Source organism: Mesocricetus auratus, unplaced genomic scaffold (genome assembly GCF_017639785.1).
Source record: "Mesocricetus auratus isolate SY011 unplaced genomic scaffold, BCM_Maur_2.0 Super-Scaffold_100004, whole genome shotgun sequence".
Classification (NCBI taxonomy): Eukaryota; Metazoa; Chordata; class Mammalia; order Rodentia; family Cricetidae; genus Mesocricetus; species Mesocricetus auratus.
Window position 1 is genome coordinate 7,616,835 of NW_024429189.1, and position 20,144 is coordinate 7,636,978.

The 20,144-nt window shown below is 51.1% G+C and overlaps 1 protein-coding gene across 1 annotated transcript in view; it reads left to right on the forward strand.

The window, feature by feature from the left end:
- Positions 1–935: 935 nt before the first annotated feature.
- Positions 936–20,144, forward strand: part of Cacna1b (calcium voltage-gated channel subunit alpha1 B) — a 160,771-nt gene continuing 141,562 nt past the window's right edge. Inside the window, 3 exon segments of the mRNA XM_005083737.4 lie at positions 936–1,333; positions 2,258–2,363; positions 5,292–5,431. Coding sequence (XP_005083794.1) covers positions 1,050–1,333; positions 2,258–2,363; positions 5,292–5,431 — 530 coding nt within the window. The 5' untranslated portion in view covers positions 936–1,049.

The following is a 20,144-nucleotide window of genomic DNA, read 5'->3' on the forward strand; positions in this document are numbered from 1 at the left end:
GTCTCAGATCCAAGTCATAGCAGGGCTGACAGACTTCCACCGTCCACTCTTCAACAGTGCTGTGACTCTGTGACCTGCCTTTGTTTATTTCCTGCAAGGGTGAAGAGGACCCTTTCTCTTCCTCTGCCACTCAAGTGTGATGGGGAGGGGTTAATCTCAACGCTGTTAGGACCCACAAGCCATCCTGTGTACTCACCGTGTCTGCTATCACCTATTAAATGCTAGCTCTATAGATGTTTCTACCTTTGGTAGGAAAATGTCAGCTCGGTGAAGGTGGATCCTGGGCGTGGCAAACAGGTGCACCACGAAGGCTCTGTCTGAATGTTTATAGAATGAATGGCAGAACGAGGACTATCTGAACTGAGATCTCGGAGCGGCTCAGAGTCCGGTATATGAGAAAAACCGCAGATGGAACTCTTGACAGGGTCCACTGCGAAACCTTCAGGGTCCAGGGATTTCAAAGGAGGGCGTGTAAGGATATCAAAAAATGGAGGGGCGATGGTAGCCTCGGCATCCGATGGCCAGCAGCAAGAGGGAGTGGCTGACGACATGGCCTCCGCAGGACAGGGGTGTGGACGCCGGTGGGAACCTAGGCTGCCGCTTCTCGATGCCACGGACATCTCCCCACCAGGGAGGGTCTGTTCGGGTTCGAGGAGCGCGAGGGCACCCGGGGATCTCTTAGGCTGCAGAGCTGGGGAACCAGAGGCAGCGAAGGCTTTGGGCGGCGCCCTGGGGGCACGCCGAGGCTCACGCTGCCTAGAGCTAGGCACACGCAACTCGGCGTTCCCCGAGGACCGCCGCGGACTCCGGCGGGGGCGGCCGCGGGGGCGGGGCCTGTGGGGTCCGGGGGGTGGGACCGACGCGGATTGGCTGGGTGCGGCCGCGTGACCGACCCCTTATAGGGCGTGGCGTAGGGCCGCGGCTCGGGTGCGGTAGCAGCTGGCGGGCGAGGTCCAGGCGGCTCGCTGCGGCTCGGCTAGGAGCTCCTGGCGCGCCGCGCCCTCGGTGCCGGGCCGCGGAGCCGGGGATGCTCGCGGCGCCCAGGAGTCATGGTCCGCTTCGGGGACGAGCTGAGTGGCCGCTATGGGGGCACCGGCGGCGGGGAGCGGGCTCGAGGCGGCGGGGCCGGCGGGGCGGGTGGCCCGGGCCAGGGGGGTCTGCCGCCGGGCCAGCGGGTCCTGTACAAGCAATCCATCGCGCAGCGCGCACGGACCATGGCCCTGTACAACCCCATCCCAGTCAAGCAGAACTGCTTCACCGTCAACCGCTCGCTCTTCGTCTTCAGCGAGGACAACGTCGTCCGCAAATACGCTAAGCGCATCACCGAGTGGCCATATCCTACGGGGGCCTGGCCGGGCGGGGACCGGCGGAGGTCAGGGGCTGGGGCGACGTCGGTGTCCGCGCGGCGGGTCCGGGAGGGGCGGCTGGGGCCTGGGCGGCGGCGCCCAGTGGCCATCTTTCTGGTGCTGGGAGGGGGTGCGACCCGGGAGAGGCGCGTCGCGGACCCCACGGGCCCGGCGAGGAGGAGCGGGGCGGAGCCTCTGGGGCGGTCTCCAAGTGCGTGTGTGCGTGGTCTGGGTGTGCGCGAGTGTGGTCGTGGAGGCCACGACGGACCGGGTGCATGCTGGGCGGAGCCCCTTCTGACCCGGGGCTTGTCCCTTCGTGCACTTGGTCTTGGGGAGCTAGGTTGGGGCACACAGCATGCGGTGTCCTGGAGGACACGGGAGGGCGAATCCGAGCCTATGCAGGTGTGAGGGCCGTGTGGATGCGGGTCCGTGCGCGTGCTGACTGCAGGTGCCTGCGTTTGTGTGCGGGCATCGCATGAGCCGGGGCTGCGCGTGCGTGTGTTCGGCATTTTCGGTACATTATGTTCACGTGCGGGTGTAGATACTTGTGGCTGTCTTTAGGTAGAGTGTGCGCCTGCGCAGAGCCCGCTTCTGCTGCTCGGGGGGGCGACCGGAGGGTTCCCCTGTGGCGCTGGCGGGCCAGGCAAAGCAGCTGTCCGTGGTGCTGACGGCGTCGGAACTAACGGAGGGGCTGGGCAACTGCAGAGGCCCCGCCTCTTGGCTGCCCCCAGAACTGGGGTGGGGAGCTGAGAAAACTAGCCTTGATCGGGAGCGGGGGGGGGGGGCGTCGGGGGTCGGGGAGGGGAGAAGGTGGGTGTCGGCCAGCAGTACTCAGCCCTGGCTACTGCACTGCGCTGTCCTCATCTTCACTACCTCCATTGCGCCTCCTAGCCAGTCCTTAACCCACACACGCCCTTCGAATACATGATCCTGGCCACCATCATCGCCAACTGCATTGTTCTGGCCCTGGAACAGCACCTCCCTGATGGGGACAAGACTCCCATGTCTGAGCGCCTGGTGAGTGCTGGCTGAGGGTCTGGGGGCTGAAAGTTAGGGGTGGCTGTCTGATGTGCCTGAGCTGGACAGGCAGGGCCCTGTCCTACATGCAGGGCCCTTTGACTCCCTGTCCAGTGCCAGGGACCTGGGGTGGCCAGTTGAGCCTGATGAAAGACTAGGGAATCACCAGCTGGTCTGTCTCGTGTTTTTAGCTGCTCCTACTCCACAGATGGTTCATTTGGGGATGCTATGCTGGCCTTGGCTTAAGAACTCAGTTCTAGACCTGGAATGAGGGAGGGGCATTTCTCATGGGCAGAACAAAAATCAGGCTTTATGGGTAGCCCAGTAGCCCGCTGACCACTTTTCCTGCCATGCCCCCATAGGAAACATTCCTTCCCAAGTGTTCTGAATCCGTTTCCTCTAGTGTCTTGCCATGAGTTTCCTAGAACCCAGAGGTGTTCACTCTGGGAATCAGGGGCCATACCTCTGAGCTTATGACTCTTATACAGCAGGAGGCAGGATTGAAGGCCTGCCTCCTGGACTCTGGAGGTTTGAGGGGCTAGCACCACTTCACAGGTGAGGGCACAGCCACAGCTCTCTCCTGCTGCTGCTCTTGCCTGGGCTTACCATGAGTGGGGTGTGACTGTGAGACTGTAGCGTTTCATAGTACGGAGGAGAAGCAAGTGGAGGTCAGAAGGACTCTGGGGACTGAGGTCTCTAAGAAGAAGAGGCTGCTCCATCCTTTCTGTCCTGGCTGTTGCTTCCCTGACTTCAGCTCAGATGAAGCAGTGCTTACCCTGGGACCTGGCGTCTTGCTGAGCTCTGGTGTAGCCTGTCTTCCTATTCTCTTCTGAAGTTTGGAAGGGGAGGTGGCTCTGAGTAGGTGGGCATCAAGACAAACCAACTAAAAGGACGTCTAGGGTGGCCACCTGGGTTTGGGGATCTTCCTGGAGGACAGGAGAAGGCTAAGTGGGCTTAGAGAGTGTAGTTTGGGAAAGGGGTGTGAATTAAGTCACATTTCAAGGCAGAGAGTAAGTAATGATCACTTCTGGGCATGCCCAACAGGGTTCCTTTATTCCTTTGGGCTTCAGGTGTAGTAGGTCCTCTGCCTGCTCTATCCTTATGGTGAGCACCCATTCCAGAGGCCAACGAAGGAGTGAACTTGGAGGTTTACCAGGTTGAGCATCACGAGTGCCACACCACAGGTCATGTCCATATCTCTGGAGAACTCTGGTGGGTAGGGCCAAGAGGGTCACAGGCCAGACTGAGGTCACACGAGGAAGCCATGAACTTAGGCATCCTTTCATGGACAAGTCTAGTGTTCAGCTTTCTGGGTACCTGTGTCAGCATAGCAGGTTTGCTTGATGTGGTCATGATGGGAATGGGGAGACATGCCCTTTGTGGCTAAGCTATTGGGAAAACAAGCAGTGTATGCTACTTTGGGCCTATCCTGGAGGTCCAAAAAGCTCTCTGATAACCCTAGTCTTGCTTATAGGCTCAGTCCTCAGAGGCCGTTAGGATGAACAAAAGAGAGATGGGCTTGGAAACTGGAACTGCTTTTTACCTAGAAGGAAGATGTTGGGTGGTGTTAGGACCCCCGGCGTTTCTAGCCTGGCTTGGGGTCCCTGGGGACTCCTCTTTCTACTCACTTATCTTCTATAGAGCCCAAGGCTCTAGCTCGCAGCCCAGTGACTCCCAAGCCATTGGCAGACCCGCCTTCCAGCCCTATCAGCCTCAGTCATGGGTCTGGCTTATAGGAGCTGGGCAGAAGAAGCTAGGGGAGGACTTCCTTGCTAGTGATCCTAGAACCTGGTGAGTTCTTCTCTTTCTGTCCAGGAGCTTTCCATAAAGACATTCTGAGGTCACTTTCTTCTTTGGAGCAGATAGTCTACAGCCCCTCTCCTTGAGGAATGAAGACCCTCCCAACTAAACTAGACCTTGAAGGCCAGGAGCAGTGCATGTGTCCCTCCAGAAGCTTCATCCTTATCATGAGTCAGCATCAGGAGGCAGGCTGGGAGCACTAGGTCACCATAGATACTTAGTTGTCAGGCCCCTCAGATGTAGCTTCCTCTCCTACTCTTACCTACTCATAGCCTTCCTCTCCTTCCAAACTTCAGGACTGACTCCCGGCAGGCAAGAGGGGGAGGGCCAAGCTGATGTGTTGGCAAGGCATGGGGCCCTTGAGGGCCATACTTCTTGGAGGAAGGCTCCAGCTGAAGAAGTTAGTGGCCCTATCTCACCTGGCAGCTCCTTGGAGCATCTAGGCCACATGCCCAGTCTTTCTCCATGGGGGCATAGTGGCTCTGAAGAACATTTTTTTGCTTTAGCTGGTCCTAGGGCCAACCCTTGCGAATGAACTCTGGAAGCCGTTGTATGTATGAGTGTTGTATGTATGAGTGAATCCCAAAACAAAGTCCAAGGATGTCAAGCTTTTCAGGAGACCTGACATAGTGGGCAGAGCTTAAGGTCAGACCCTGGTGGCTGCTGGGGTTACCTATGGTCTCTGACCTAGTTTCTCCCTCCGTGTCTTTGTGCCCTTAGGATGGGGAAGACGAGTATATAGAAAGAGTTGCTCTAGTTAAGACAAGGGTTTGACTTACAGGCATCCCCAGTGAGTATCACCACTCTCCTTTTTACCTCCTTAAGCAAAGTCATCTTCATGATTCCAGGACAGTTCTGGTACCCTGTGAATGGAGAAGAAGCTGGTATGACAGAGTAGAGGTCTAAGGACTCCTAGGGATGATCAGGACACTTGTCACATTAGCAGATGATAGGTTCCACGTCAAGTGATCACACTCAGGCTAGTGCGAGCAGTGCATGCTAGAGAAGTCTGCAGGATGCCTGGCGGGGTTAGCCTTGGGGTAGTGGGTATGCCCGCCAGACAGGGACTGCTGTCTAACTATTTTGCTGAGAGGACAGAGGTGAACACTGTCCTGTGCTCCTCCTCAGGATGACACGGAGCCTTATTTCATCGGGATCTTTTGCTTCGAGGCGGGGATCAAGATCATCGCATTGGGCTTCGTTTTCCACAAAGGCTCCTACCTTCGAAATGGCTGGAATGTCATGGACTTCGTGGTGGTTCTCACGGGGTAGGTGGGCCAAACCTGAGTGCATTCATGCGTTTGTGCTGCCCTACTGTAGGGCTGAGGTGGTAGAAATGTTCATGTTGGTACCCCATCCCCTTACTGTAGTGCAAAGTGTGAAGAGGTCTTAGATTGTACTTCTGGGTAAATGGGGATTGAGTCTTCCTGCTCAAGTAATGGCCTCTGGGCTCCCAACTAAGGCTCTCAGAGACATTGGGGGGGTCTGTTCCCATCTGCTGCACTGTAGCTTCTGTTGTGAGGATCGTGTTTGTGTTTGTGGCCTATCTGGAGGAGCCTGCTTACTGACTGACCCTAAAAGCAAGTCCTGGGCACTATGGGTATAGAGTCCTGGGTACTATAGATGGTGTGACCACAAATGAGGGGCTTCTGTGATCTTGGAGGAGCACTTGGTATCTAAGCCATTTCCTGTCTGAGAAGCTACCTGGGACATTCCCCTCATAGCGCTGGGCCACCCTACTGTATGAGGCTGATGACACGGTCCCCGGTTCTCACCCTGACAATGTTTTTTGTTTTTAGGTTTATTTAATGTATGAGTGTTTTGCTTGCGTGTGTGAATGTGTACCACATGTGTGCCTGGTACCCTCAGAGGTCAGAAGAGGGCATCCGATTCTCTGGAACTGGAGTTAACTGTGTGCGTGCTGGAAGTTGAACCCGGGTTCTCTGCTAGAACAACAAATGCTCTTAACTGCTGAGCCATCTCTCCAGCCCCTTCGCTTTGAATGTGTTTAGTCCCAATGTACGCCTGATGCTTCCTGTCAATCCTTCCTGTTAATGGTCAGAGTAAAACTCCCTATCATCCAGGAGCTTCAGGAAGCCAGTGTGTAGCCCACCCTAGCCACCTCAGTTGTTCTGTCTGCCTAATGGGTACTGTACGTCCTTCTTCTGTTTCTCTGGCGTAGGTTGAGGGCTGTGGAACTCCTGTGCTGGCAACAGAGGTTGTGGTTGGATGAGAGCTACTCACACAGAGCCTGTGGCTTTCCCGGAGGCTCTGTCCTGGTCTCCGGATGGCAGTGTCATCTTCCATGTGGTTGGGGATTAAGTGCTGAGATCAGGGCATAGGGAGCTGGCCCACCATAGGTGAGAGGGATAGCTTTTAAAATGGGACCGGAGTGTCTTCATCTCTGCCCACTGACCGCCATGTTGGCCTTGTGCATGGAGTGTGTGTGTAGGGGGCTGAGCAGATGGAGAGCAGAAAGGAGGTGATTGGGAAGCCTGGGTCTGGGGCTTCAGCCACCATGGCTCCCTGTATTTTCAGAATAAAGGAAGTAAGGCCCACAGAACGGGGGGGTGTCTGCTCCCTATCTTTGTGTTGTCGCTTGTATTGTGAGGGCCATGCTTGTAAGGCTGAGACTGGGGAAGGTAGAAGGTTTGTCCCTTAAAGTTGTCTGGTATGCCTGAGGAATTTAGTATGACGGTGGCCTCAGTACCCTCTATGTGAAGATGAACTTTGCGCACTTCTGTGGGTTGCTCCTTGTCCCAAAGTGGGAGTGTGTTGGCATGGTGTCTATAGAAAGCCCTCTACAACTTATGGAGGCTTGCTTTCCACTGATGACTTAAGCGGAGAATCACGAGGGTTGGCGAAAAATGTGGCCCCTGTGGGTCGGGTGTTCCCCTCATCCAGGGCTACTACCTGGGGCATCCAGGAGTAACCATGGCTGTTTACAGTTCTCTTTCCCTTGAGATCATGTCCCTGAAGACAAGAATGGCGTCTTATTTTTCAGACTGTCCCCTGAGCCTATCTTGAGGCAGGCATCCAGGAGGGGACAGTGAGCGGTGCAAACCCGTGCATGTTAAGGGAGCAGCTGGCAGGGGATGCCGGACCCTGCCACCAGACTCTGCCACCCAAGGTGTAGGGGACGGGGAAGGAGGAGGCAAGGAGGCAGACCAGAGCTCCCCATCTCACCCCACCCCTGCCTGTAGGACCCCTAGATCTTCCAGAACTGTGATCATAGGAGAGGCCTGAGGTGGGGGATGAAGACGGGAATGCTAGCCTTCCTGTGAATACCCGTGAGAAGATGCCAGGGCCTCAAAAGGAAAGCATGGCTGTCTCGCTCTAGTCCCATGTCCATTCTGCTTGCCCCTCCTCCTCCTCTGCCTCTTTGCACAGATGTCTTTGCTCCTTTTCCACCTCCCGCCCTTCTGCTTCCCTCACTCCCCTGCCTTCTTCCTCTCCTCTATCACCTGTCTGTCTCCGCCTCTTATTCCATGTCTCCGCCCCCCTGCCCGCCGCGTCTGCAGGAAAGCTGGCACTGCTGTCATGGTTTTAGGCTTCTCCGCTTGCATCAAACTCCTTGAGGTAGTGCTAAGTGTGGGGGAGCCCTCCACCCGGGGCGGTAGGGTGATCCGTGTCTCATGGAGGCCCACGTGCAGGACCAGAGTCACTCTAGGAGATGCTCTGCTGCCCCTGTAGGACTCAGAGTCATTAGGACCTGCGTGTATGTGTTTGTGGGCGTTTTGGTGGGAAACCCAGGGAAGAACCCATTTCTAACCCTCCTGAGCTGAGGTCCCAGTGGCAGGGTATATGTGGGGGTGTGACACGTTCTTGTTATTTTGTTGTTTTAATTAGGCTTTGTTTAATTGGTGCTTAGAGGGTTTGAGGCCCCGAGGGGAAAGACAGACTGCACCCTGGACTGTTGCCTAGTGAAGCCAGGCATATCCCCAGTGGCCAGCAGGGGTCTCTCTGCTCCTGATGCTGTTGTGGAGGTTGCGAGAGATGCCTGGGCAGGGGTAGGATAGAGTTGTGCGCCATGCCCCTGCTCTTAGAGAAGCCAAGGCTGGGTGCCTACTGCTATCTGCCTTGCTTCCCTTTCTAGAAGTGCGTCTTGTTATCTGCACCAGTGCAGATGGTGCAAGGGCTGTAATCAGCTATGTGTTCCGGGCACTTGGTGCTCTGGGCCATAGGTGTGATCTGGTTTTGGGTCTATATTGGTCACAGGAATGCCTCTGGGACCTTGGGGATTATGAGAGATATGGTAGGTTCTGGGCATTGAGGTTGGCCTATGGAGTGTATGTTCAAGAAGTCTGGCCCTTCAAATATAAATTCCTGTTTCCCATTGGACCAGCCCAAGGATTACCACCCAGACTGTTGTCCCTTGGTAGGGTAGGGATCAAGTGCCTAAATCTCCTAATATGAGCTCTGCCTCACTGCCAGGAAAAGGGTTCCCTTCCTGGTCCTACAGCTGATCGGAGGGATAGTGGCAGGCTTCCCTGCCCGCCTCCTTTCCCAGGGACATTTCTTCCTGCATAGTAGGATGAGCAGGGCCCATAAGTGCCCTGATGGGAGCCCTAGTTGGAAGCGGACAGAAAGAACCACCATCCCAATGCAGCCAGGAGCCACCTAAAAGCCATGTCCTGCTACTTTTCTGCGCATTCACTCTGTGTCTGTCCACATCGTGTCCACCATGTCCACCTGTGACTCTGCTCATTTTCCTGAACATTTGAGCTTCTTGTCTGCTCACACTGCTCCAGCCGTTCACCGTTAGTCACTTGTATACTCAGGGTTTGCCGGATGGTGTGAACATGGGGACAAAGCCACAGAGCCCCTTCCGGTGAGTGGTGTCCACAGTGTCAGGCATCCTTCCCAGCCTGTTTCTCCTCAGTATGCATAACCTCATTCCTGGATGGTGCTCAGATATGCTGCAGTCACTGGCTCTGGGTTTCTGCCTCCTAGACTGTAGCTGGGGCAGGTCTGCATCTTGGCATGGACCAGCTGACCCTGTCAAGGAAGGATTGAGTAATCTTTTTTTGGTTTGTTTGTTTTTGTTTTTAAGAGACAGGGTTTCTCTGTATCGTTTTGGAGGCTGTTGGTCCAGCCCGGCCTCGAACTCACAGAGATCCGCCTGTCTCTGCCTCCCGAGTGCTGGGATTAAAGGCGTGTGCCACCAACGCCCGGCATGGACTGAGTAATCTTGATCTTGGTGGGAACGTGGGTAAGAGGGCATAGGTCAAGTTTTGTGTAGGCAGTCAGGGAAGGGGTCAGGCTTGGGAGGGCATGAGTGGGCTTCAAGGCTTAAGGGTATAAACTACTTGATTTCTGGGGAGAGCTGAGGCTACTACAGTCATGACCAAGAGTATAGAGAGATCAGACAGGATCCCCAGGAACTAGAGATCTTGGACTGCTCCCTGGTGCCCAGAGCTATGGGCTGCCTTGGCAGGGAGGTGATGGAGACCCAGGGGAGCACTTTTGCAGTTGGGGATTCAGGAGGAGAATGTTCTGCACCACAAAGCTGACATTAGGGGGAAATGTGTGATGTGGCCTGAAGTGGATCATGCGTGTGTGGGAGTGAGAATGCTGGGCATTGTGGTGGGACCTGTTAGTAATACTCATTGTTAGGGTAGCAAAGGAGGAGAGAGAAAGTTGGGTAAAGGATAGAGGCCCAGAGTGGCTGCATTAGGCTGGGGACTTACAGCCTGCCTGAGCATTGGCGGGAGGTGGAGGAGAAACGGATGTGGTTGGAGAAGGCAGGCCCTGGCTGATGTATCAGTCTGTCCAGGGGAACAAGTATCTGGGGGAGAAGATGGGTGTGCTCAGGTGGGCAGAGGTGGTAGAGATGGCTGGAGTCTTCGCAGACTGTTCCCACTGAATTTGGAAGCGCGTGCGTCAGCTGGGTTGTGTGAAGATGAGTGAAGGGATACAGGAGACAGAGACGTAGGAGACAAATGTAGGGCAGGGCAAGGAGGGGGTGACAGAGAGGGAGGGAAAGCGAATGAGTGGGCCACCAGAGCTCCCCTAATCCAGCACCTGGATGTCCTTCCTGTGTGTCTCCCCCTCACTGCCTGGTCATTGCCTTGCTTGGTCACCCGGGAAGTACTTGCTAGAGACTCCCTTTGCCTTTTTTTTTTTTTTTTTTTTTTTTTTTTTTGGTTTTACGAGACAGGATTTCTCTGTATTGTTTTGGAGGCTGTCGGTCCAGCCCGGCCTCGAACTCACAGAGATCCGCCTGCCTCTGCCTCCCGAGTGCTGGGATTAATCCCTTTGCCTTCTACTCTGTTTAACTTTCTTGGGGCATAGAGATGACCAAATAGATTTCTTGCCCTCCTGCAGATCATGTTTTTCTGAATAAATGAGCAAACTGCCCATTTGCCCTTAGGGAGAGGGAAGGCCACAGGTCTCTGGAGTGGAAAGCACCGTCACTGATGTCAGGATATCCTTGAGAGGTCGTTTCGGTGGACGGAGGGGAAGAGATCGAGGGACAGGGGCCATGGTGTGGGTGCAGGGCAGTCGAGTTGGGCTTACACTGGGCACAGGGAAGAAAGCAGACAATTGAGAGGGAGGGTACCGGGACAGCAGCAGCCCAGGTACAGGCTCCAGGGTCAGACCTCTGAGCGTCAAGAGACGTACTGAGAAGGCGGAGTCTACAGGAACCTCTGGCATCTTCCAAATCCGGCACCCCCTTTCCAGGTTGCTGTCTTTTCTGTGCTCCCTACGGTGCCCATCATACTCCCCCCTATCTTGTCACTGCCTCCTGTCTTCCAGGACCCCCAGAAAACCCTGCCATAGCCTTTGACCTGGAGGACTTCAATCCACAGGTAACAAGGACCTCTATTGTGGCCTAGCCTGCTGCTTCCCCTTATGGCCTCCTATGGAGACCCAGAGAAACATGTCTTGGCTCAGGCAGGTTGTTCCCTGGAGGGCATTTCCAACCACAGCTTCTCATTTTACTTCAAATTAAACTGAGATTCCTTTCCAGGAAGGGTAATTAGAGCTCAGGCTCCTCTCTCAGGATTCATCTCCTGTGGGAAGAGAAGAGTGTGGGCTGCCTCGGGGGAGGGAAAGTGGACGTGAGTTCAGAGTCAGGCATGGCCACCATAGACTCAACTTAGTGCTATGTTGCTGGTGTCTAATGGCTTTTAGGGCACAAGGATGTAGCCTGATTTGGGAGGTGCTTCTTGGGGGCTGGGGAGGCACAAGGGATTAGGGACAGAACAAATAGATGAGCACCATGGACATCTGCTACAGACAAGGGGACAGTGCTTAGGGATACTGTGCCTGCCAACAGGCGACTCAAGACATATCTGAACATCGTAGAAGAGACGTGGAGTGACAGTGACATGTGTTTGACTGAAGGCTGACCCCATCTGACAGTGGTTAGAGCCAGCTCCATACAGCGGGCTGGTCTCTGGCTCCCCAGTGTTAACCGTGGCTAAATGTGGCTGGAGCCCCTGGGCTTAGGTTCAGTTCTGAGACAGCCTCTGCAGCTGCATGGGGGAAAATCTTTGATCCCCATCTTTGGAGATCAGGGTTAAGGTTTTCCAAGTAGTATCTGTGGGGCTTTATTGGAGGTTCATGGGGCTTTGCAACCTTTCCTGGTCCTGTGGCATCTGAGAACTTGGCAGACCCAGGACATGAGGGACCCCCCCCCCGCGCCTCATACAGCGAAGCAGCCCTGTGAATTATGCCATGTGAAATGTGGGCACTGGGTGAGTGTGGTAACATTGTGGGTTCAGCACTGGAGTTCCTGTCTTGGATGCCCTGTCGGTAGTGGCCTCCCACTGGCCTCATGTCCATGGGACAGCTCCAGAGCACTGTGCTGGTTACATAAGGCCCAGGGATGCCCTGCTCTGATGAGTGGTTCCTAGCCTCTCTCCTTGGCACACACCCCTGCAAGTGGGTATTTATAGAGGACCCAGCTCACTCTCTTCTGTCTCCTCCCTCCCCCAACCCTTTCCTTTGCTTCAGGATCATGGGATAGATCCTTCTCGGGGACAGTCCCCATTGACTGTGTTCAGGGGTTCAGGCTCTTCCCTGGCTAGGTGTAGGGGAGACCCATAGTCCCCTAGCTGAAGTAGTTTCAGGCTTTCACCCTGTCAGTTATTTCTAGGGTCTAAGAGTCCTTGTGTGCTTCTAGGTTAGGAAAACTAATTGTAAAATCTGAAAGCAAAGCAGGGCCTTCTTGATGAGTGGGGGCAGACCTTAAGTCCCTGCACTACTCAGCGGGTGTTCAGAGGCCCACCTTCCTCTGTGCTAGACCACAGGCTAGTGTGTGGGAGGCACCCCTGAAGTCCACTAACCACTGACTCATGACGGAAAGCATCCATGCTCCCCAATAGCCCAGATCTCTGGCCGACTACAGGGTCTAGGAATGGGATAAGCTTCCTGCTGCTTCTTGCCATTGCTGGTCACCACCTTCCAATACTTCAGCCGGAAGAAAGGGCAGAGAGCAGGGATCCTAGGGCCTAGGATACATGCCCTCTTGTGCCTGATACTTCCACACACTGTGCTCTCAGACTTTGGTGAATTTTAGGCTAAGACCCTCCTCAATCCAGCTTCTACGGCCTCTCAGATTATCCAGAATGAAACCTACAAGTTTCTTAGCAGTCAGCACCCCTGGAGTGGTCCGCCAGGAGACTTGCCTGTTCCCACCCGATCGCTCTGCACTGGACCACTGCAGCTCAGAGATCGTGAAGTGAAGTCTTTTTACAGAATCTCTCGGGGAAAGGGACCTGCTTTTGGAAAACCTAGCACAGTTGGTGCCCAGGCTGGTGAGGGACTACAGTGCAGCCTGGCAAGGTCTACAGAGTTCAGGACACAGTGGATGCTGGAATCTCCACTGAGAGCTATGAACAATGGTCCAGGGGCAGGGAGCTGGCCCCATAGCATCCAGTGAGGGTCTGACACATACAAGGCGTCAGGCACAGTAGTAAGGGTCTGGTGGGCTGTCACTCAGGTCCCCAGACCCTCCTCCATACTCAGCCAGTGGCTGGTGGGCTGTCATCCTGGCCAAGATTTTGAGATGGGCTCCAAATTAGTTGTCACCATTTATGAGGAGGGGCCTTGCACATCCCCAAGTTTCCATCTTGAATAGATGTCCCAATCCCATCTGGTGGTCTCTGCCTCTCTAGCTCACTTACATTGCATTGTCCTGATTAGCATTTCCTCGGTAGGCTCAGGCACGGTGCTCTGCATGGGTGCTCTGGTGTGCTGTGCTCTGTCCAGGCCAGTGATGTTATAATCTGGGGCAGCTGGTACTGCATCCTGTGGCTATACCCCACAGGATGTCACAGGAGTTTTAAGTTCACTTGTGAGCAAAGGCTTCATTCCCTCTTCCTCTTCACACTGGTAGCCCAGCGCTGTGATACCCACTGAGGTGAGAATGATTGCTAATGGTGTCTCTCTGTTACTAGGCTTGGAGCTAGTCCCTGGACTGAGAGCAGGGTGGCAAGCAGGCCTCCTTCAGCCTGGCTTCCCTGATCAGGGGGCTCAGGAGCTGCCCGGGTCCTGGGCTTCCATGTCTGCTGGGGTAGAAAGGGAGGCGCTTCACTCTAGCACCCTCCTTTCTGTTTGTGGTTTCATTTGGTTGACCTGTTTTGCACACCACCTTATAGCCAGCAGGATGTTTCTAGGGCAGATTCCCAGCAAGTCACACAGCTACTTGTGTCATTAACCTTGTGACACTACTCTCTGCTTGCTTTCTTCCTGTATTGCTGTCACATCCCGTGGTGTTGTCTCCATTGTTGGCTTTAGTAATCCCACTATGACCCCCCTGTTACCAGGGTGTGTGTGTGCATGCGTGCGTATGTAGGCAGGTATAACACAATCCCACATGGGCTGGGCAGCTTTTACTGCAATCTTGCCTGTTCTGGAGGCTGGAAGCCCTGATTATGGGCAGGATGCAGCTCTAGGCCCAGTTGTCTTGGGCCCCCTTGGCATCCTGGGCTGGCACGCTCTTCTAGTGCCTTGAGGCCTTAGCTAAACATTGTGGAGTGCTGTGTCATCCTCTGCTTGAGGCCTCTCCCGAAGCACTTCTTGCATTTTCCTCCCATTAGCTACAGAACCTGACAACACAGCACCCAGAAGAGGCTGAGGATGGGGGAGAGGGAAGGTGATGGGTACATGATCTGAGGGCAGTATGTGGTCTAAGGTGCGGCAGGGGGAGCAGAGAGGTTTTACCCTCAAGTGGTTGACACGTTGGTTTCCATGGACTCACCAGACTCACAGCAGTACACACTGTAAGATCAGGCCAAGGAGTGTAAGGGATGTAGACCTCTGTGCTGGGCAAGATCAATGGGCTGGGCACTGTGAGCTCTGAAAATTAATGCTACTGATTTTTGTTTTGTTTTGTTTTTGATATTTTGAGATAGGGTTTCTCTGTGTAGCTTTGTAGAGTAGGCCAGCCTTGAACTCTGCCTCCCAAGTGCTGGGATTAAAGGTATACGCCACCACTGTCCAGCCACACTACCTTTTAAAAAAAGGTAAAGTTTTGAGATAATTGTAGATTTATCATATATTCATAATAAGTAGTATTGAGGGAGTATCACATCCTTACTTAGATTTCCCAAGTGACAGCACCCTCAAGTGCAATACAGTAGTACCACAGCTAGGACACTGAGCTTCCCATCCCCAGGAGGAGCCCTCATAGTCCCCCTTTGTAGCCCTACAGACTTCCTACATCCTCACCCCACCCTGAGCTCTGGAAACCACTAATCCTTTCTATATCTCTGTTTTTGTTGTTTGTTATTTCAAAAATATTATGTGAGTAGTATATGCCTTTAGGTTTTCTCCCACTGAGCACAATCCTTTGCAGGTGATGGGCAATGACAGTTTTTGTCATTTATTGTCAATTTCAGTCATGCCTTAAAGATAGTGTTTTGTGGTTCAAAACTACTACAATGAAGTACATTTTGCAACAAAATAAGTCAGGACTTCTTATTGCCATAATGCATATAAGTGTTATACATTTTATCTACCATGTTAAGTGCAACAACATTCCATCTAAAATACATGCATTCCTTACTTTAAAAAGTGCTTTATTGCCAACAGTGTTAACTGTCATTGAGCTTTTCGTTGAGATCGTCTTTTTGTTGGTGGTTGTTGCGGAAGAAAGTGGTGCCTGGAAATTTCCTAAGATGCCAGTGAAGTGGCCTTTTGACAAACTCCTCTTTTCGCATATTTTTCTTCAGTCTACAGTGCTGTTTGCTAGCACACGATCCATAGTGGATCTTTCTTCAAAATTGAGGTTGCCACTGCTCTCCCAACCAATTCCTGTGATGCTGGGACATGTAAACCATTTGTTGTTAGCAGTGTCTATAGCCTCTTCACTGGGAGCAGATTTCACCTCAGGAAACTATTTTGTACATCCATCTTGAAGAAGCAACTTGGTGTCAGTTCAGGTTTGATCAGGAGATGGCCGAGATTCGCATAGTTCTTCAGGACATGTTCCTAACTCTAGGCCTCTTGCTATTACTCTGCAGCTGCAGGCAGCTCCTCTGCTAGAGCCTTTAGACCCCAACTCCCCCATCAAGGTTCCCGTCCTCTTCCAGCCCATGTGTGTTGGTGTTTGGATTTCACCCACCCTGAGTTACCAGTGTTCCCGCCACTTAGCGCAGTGAGTCCTCAGAATGGGTAACGACTGTTTTCCCAGATTTATCAGGAGAGTGTGTTGGAATTATGTCTCCACTAGTGAGCTACAGAAAGGCTGTTGTGTTAGCTTGAAAACAACGTCCATCTCATTTAAGATCCACATCCCAGCTCTTTAGTGCATTGCCAATGAATAGTGATAGCTAACAGAATCTGTCTCTGAGCAGTAAGCTCCACAATGGGCCCAGTGTTATCAAAACATTCTTAAACAAGTGTGTGGTCATTCAAGCTTTGCTCATTGACAGAGCAAAATAGGCTTAGTATAATTTTTAAGGCCCAAGGATTTCAGGACTGCAAATGAACAGAGGCCTCGACTTCCATTTCCATCTGCATCAGTACCCGGTGGAGTCAGCCGGTCCTATCTTTATACCTGTGGCGGTTTTCAGTGGCTTCTTCCTGTCAGGAAGCCACTGCTTCTGTACCACTAATCTGTTTTAAAGAAGTCGACTCCATCAGTTACTTCAGCTGGGCCTTCTGGATTTCTTGCTATTGCTGTTACAACAGTGCCTACTGCTTCCCTTGGCTTTTATGGTCCAGCCTTGGGTCTTGCAGAAGTGAAGAAGGGTTGGACTCTGATGAATTAGGAGTTGGTTAAGGAGCTGTGGTGGCCAGTTGATTTCCACAGACAACTAGCACTTTATCCTTGTCAGCAGTAGGCCGATAGCTTTTCCTTATATGGATGTCAGTAGACTTCCAGAATGTTCGCTTTGACTTAAACGTGGCTGTTTGAAGGAAGATTGCTGCTTAGCCCCTCTCAGCTTCTGACACACCTTCCTCTCTCAGCTTCATCACGCACAGCTTCTCTTTAAGGGAAGGGACACACAATTCTTCTTTTCTCTCGGGCACTCTGTGGCCATTGTAGGGTTATTCTTAATTTTAACATCATTGTGTCTCAGATTAGAGAGACTCAAGAGGGAAGATGGGGAATTTGCTGATTAGGGAAGTGATCATATCATAACATTTCTTAAGTTCCTTGTCTTATGTGTGTAATTATGTGTCCTATGATAAATGCTTGCTCCCAAACAAGTATAGTAAAAGCATCGGATATCAGCTCACAAGGGTGGGGCTGTGTCCTTTGTGCTGGACAGTGCTGTGGTCATTTTGATACAGAGCATCTGTGATGATTACCCGAGGCTCTCAGAGGATAGGTCTGTTAGTCCTTTTCCTTGTGAGGATCAGAGGGAGGTTTACAGCACCCCTCCCCCTCCCACTATTCATAGTACAGCTGTCCATAAGTTGCCAAGGATGGTGTAGCCACCTCTGAGTTGTTGGCATTCCTGTAAACTCACCGCTCATCAGGCCAGACTTAGAAGCAATCTTCTTTGGTTTGTTGGTGCCCTATCTTGGGTGAATAGATGTTTTTATATATCCCCATGAAAAATCATGCAACACAGGATTTGGAATACTGCAATAGCTATTAAGTTGTGGCAAAAATCAAAAGCAAGAAAATGATGTTGGAGAAATGGCTCAGTACACTTGATGGACATGGTTTATAAAAACATTATCTGAAGTACAGTAAAGCCAAGTACAGATCCAGGGGTCTGTTTGTCTAACCATCTCCCTGTGGAAAGTTCCCATATATCTTCAAATACAGTTGCCTTTTTGTGTGTATGAGGTTAAAGCATATATTAATCATGCTATATTATAGCTCCATGTTTAGTATTTTTCAAAGAAATTATTAAATGGTAGCCCAAAGAAGATACACTATTGCTGCGTTCACATTCCCACCGGCAGTGTGCAGAGATCTCTTTCTTTGCTGGCATTTGGGGTTGTCATTATTGTTATTTACCTGTCCTCTCAGGCAGTGGGTTGCCTATGACGTATTGAAATCATTATAGTTTGACTTGTGTTTCCTAATGACCAGTGACAATAGACATCAAGTATCAAACACTCCAGCTAGCACTGAGATGAGGCTGTAGCTCAGTGACAGAGTATTTGCCTATCATGTATGAGACCAGAGTTCAATGTCCATGATCATAAAAAATAAAATAAACAAAACAATCAGCAAACCGTATGTTCATGGGCTAGGACTCAACAGGTGGCAAAACACTATGGCCTTCTTTGTTTTATGTTTTTCTTTTTAAAAATGTAAAGTGTGTGTGTGTGTGTGTGTGTGTGTGTGTGTGTGTGTGTGTGTGTGTGTGAAGATCAGCAGGCAGTTTGGAAGGGTCCTGGGGATTGCACTTTTCACCAGGCTTGGCAACACACTGAGCCATCTTGTTGATGCTCTAGGTTTTAAAAATTAAATTTAAAAAGTTTTTGTACTGCGGGTTCTGCCAGTAGATACAAGCTTTTATAAATTAAATTTGGAAATGTTCTCTTTTCTAGAAGTCACTACATCAAAATGACAGTTCTTGAAATGTTCAGGAGATTTCTGGAGTGAATCCATCTCTAATACTGGAGATTTATTTTTTGGGGGAGTTTTAAAAATTTAAGATTCAATTTCTTTCATTGTCATGGGGATAGTCAGATTATCTGTTTCATACTGGGTGGATTGTAATAGCTTGTGTTTTTCCAGAAGAAGTCCATTTAGTCTGAGGTCTCATGAGTGGCCGCTTTCACAGGGGCTCTTACCCTGCAGGGCTTATAATTTTGTGTGCTTTTCATTCTGTACACTGGTAACTGGGTAACTGGCATTACCCTTTGTTTTTTGTTTTGCCACTGTCGCTAGAAGTTGGTCAATTTTAGTAATCTTTTTAAAGATTACTAAACTCTGATTTTTTTCTCATAATTTTGAAAACCTATTGTGCTCTTACGTTGTTTCCTTCATTCTGTTTTCTTTAAGTTTATTCTACCTTTTTTCTCAGGCTCTGCAGGGAGAATTTAGACTGGTGACCTGAGACATCTGTGTGTGTGTGTATGTGTGTGTGTGTGTTTTCAGTGCTATACATTTGCCTATTAGCACTGCCTTAGCTGTCCACCATTTATTTTGATATATTGTATTGTCAGTTTAACTCAGGTCTATGTGTTACTGAATTTTGCTCTGGATTCCTGCTGTGACTTAGGCATTGTTCAGAGGTATGCCTCATTTCCAAGTGCTTGGAGATTTTCCAGAATCTTGTCATTTCCATTTTGATCCCACTGTGGTCAGAGAGCACACTCAGTATGATTTCAGTTTTAAAATTTTGTTACGATTTCTTTTGGGGACAAATTTGATTTATGTTGTTATATGCTCCCATGGATACTTGAAAAGACTGTGAAATACATCATGGGGAATGTTTTTCAGTGGTTCCTGTTAGTTACGTTATTCTAGAAATTATTGTTTCTTTCTTTGTCTTTTTAATTATTTGGAGAGTGGCGCTGAAGTCTTCAGTTCTCACTTTGAGTTTGTATATCTCCCTTCCAGCTTACTAGTTTTTTTTTTGTATTTTTTCCTCTCTCCCTGTTTTGCAGCTCTGCTGATTGGTGGACATACTGCTCTGGTTTAGAATCAGTGGTTCTAAACCTGTGGGCTGCGACCTCTTTGGCAAGCCTCTATCTCAAAAAATATTTACATTACATTTCATAACAGTAGCAAATTACAGTTATGAAGTAGCAATGAAACTAATTTTATGGTTGGGGTCACCACAACATGAGGAGCTGTAGTAGAGGTTATGGCGTTAGGAAGGTTGAGAACCACTGGGGACTTTGATGTTTGTGTCCATGCAAAATTCACATTGAATCTTAATCTCTTATGCAGCAGTATTAATAGGTGGGACCTTTTGAAGTCCCCACATTATGGTGTGAGGTCTTCACTTTCATGGGTGGGATTAGTGCCTTCTAAAGGACCTTTCCATCATTTTGGCTCTGTGGTGAGGCAGCAGTTTGCTGTTACTCTATCTTGGACTTCCTAACTCCTGGAACCATTAGAAAAATAAACCTCTATCACTTACAAGTTTGCAAATGTTGGTCTCAGGTATTTTATTACAGTCCTTAAATGGCAAGAAATGAAAAAAAGAACAAGAAGGAAGGCCATGACTGCTCCTAGTTGTGGTGAAAGAGACAGTTGATTGTAGATTAAAGGGAAACATAGCCAGAGGCAGAGACATCTGGGAGAGTCCAAAGTGGATGTGACCCTGAGCCATGTGAGGAGAGGAAGGAGGGCAAGGGAGAGGGAGAAAGGGGAACCAGGTCCAGAGGGCAAAAGGTAAAAATGAGGCGGGCAACCAGAATGGCTGGGCTCTAGGAAGAGCCTCTAGGGGAAGGCGGTTAGAGAGTTAGGGGGTAGAGGGCGGGGCATGCCAGCCATACCTTGTGACAGGTAGGGACTGAGGGATGCTGGGAGAACTTGGCAGCCAGGTCCCCTTTGATATGCTAAGTAGGCACCTCAGCCGTTTGTTCTAGACCTTTATGTTTAGAATC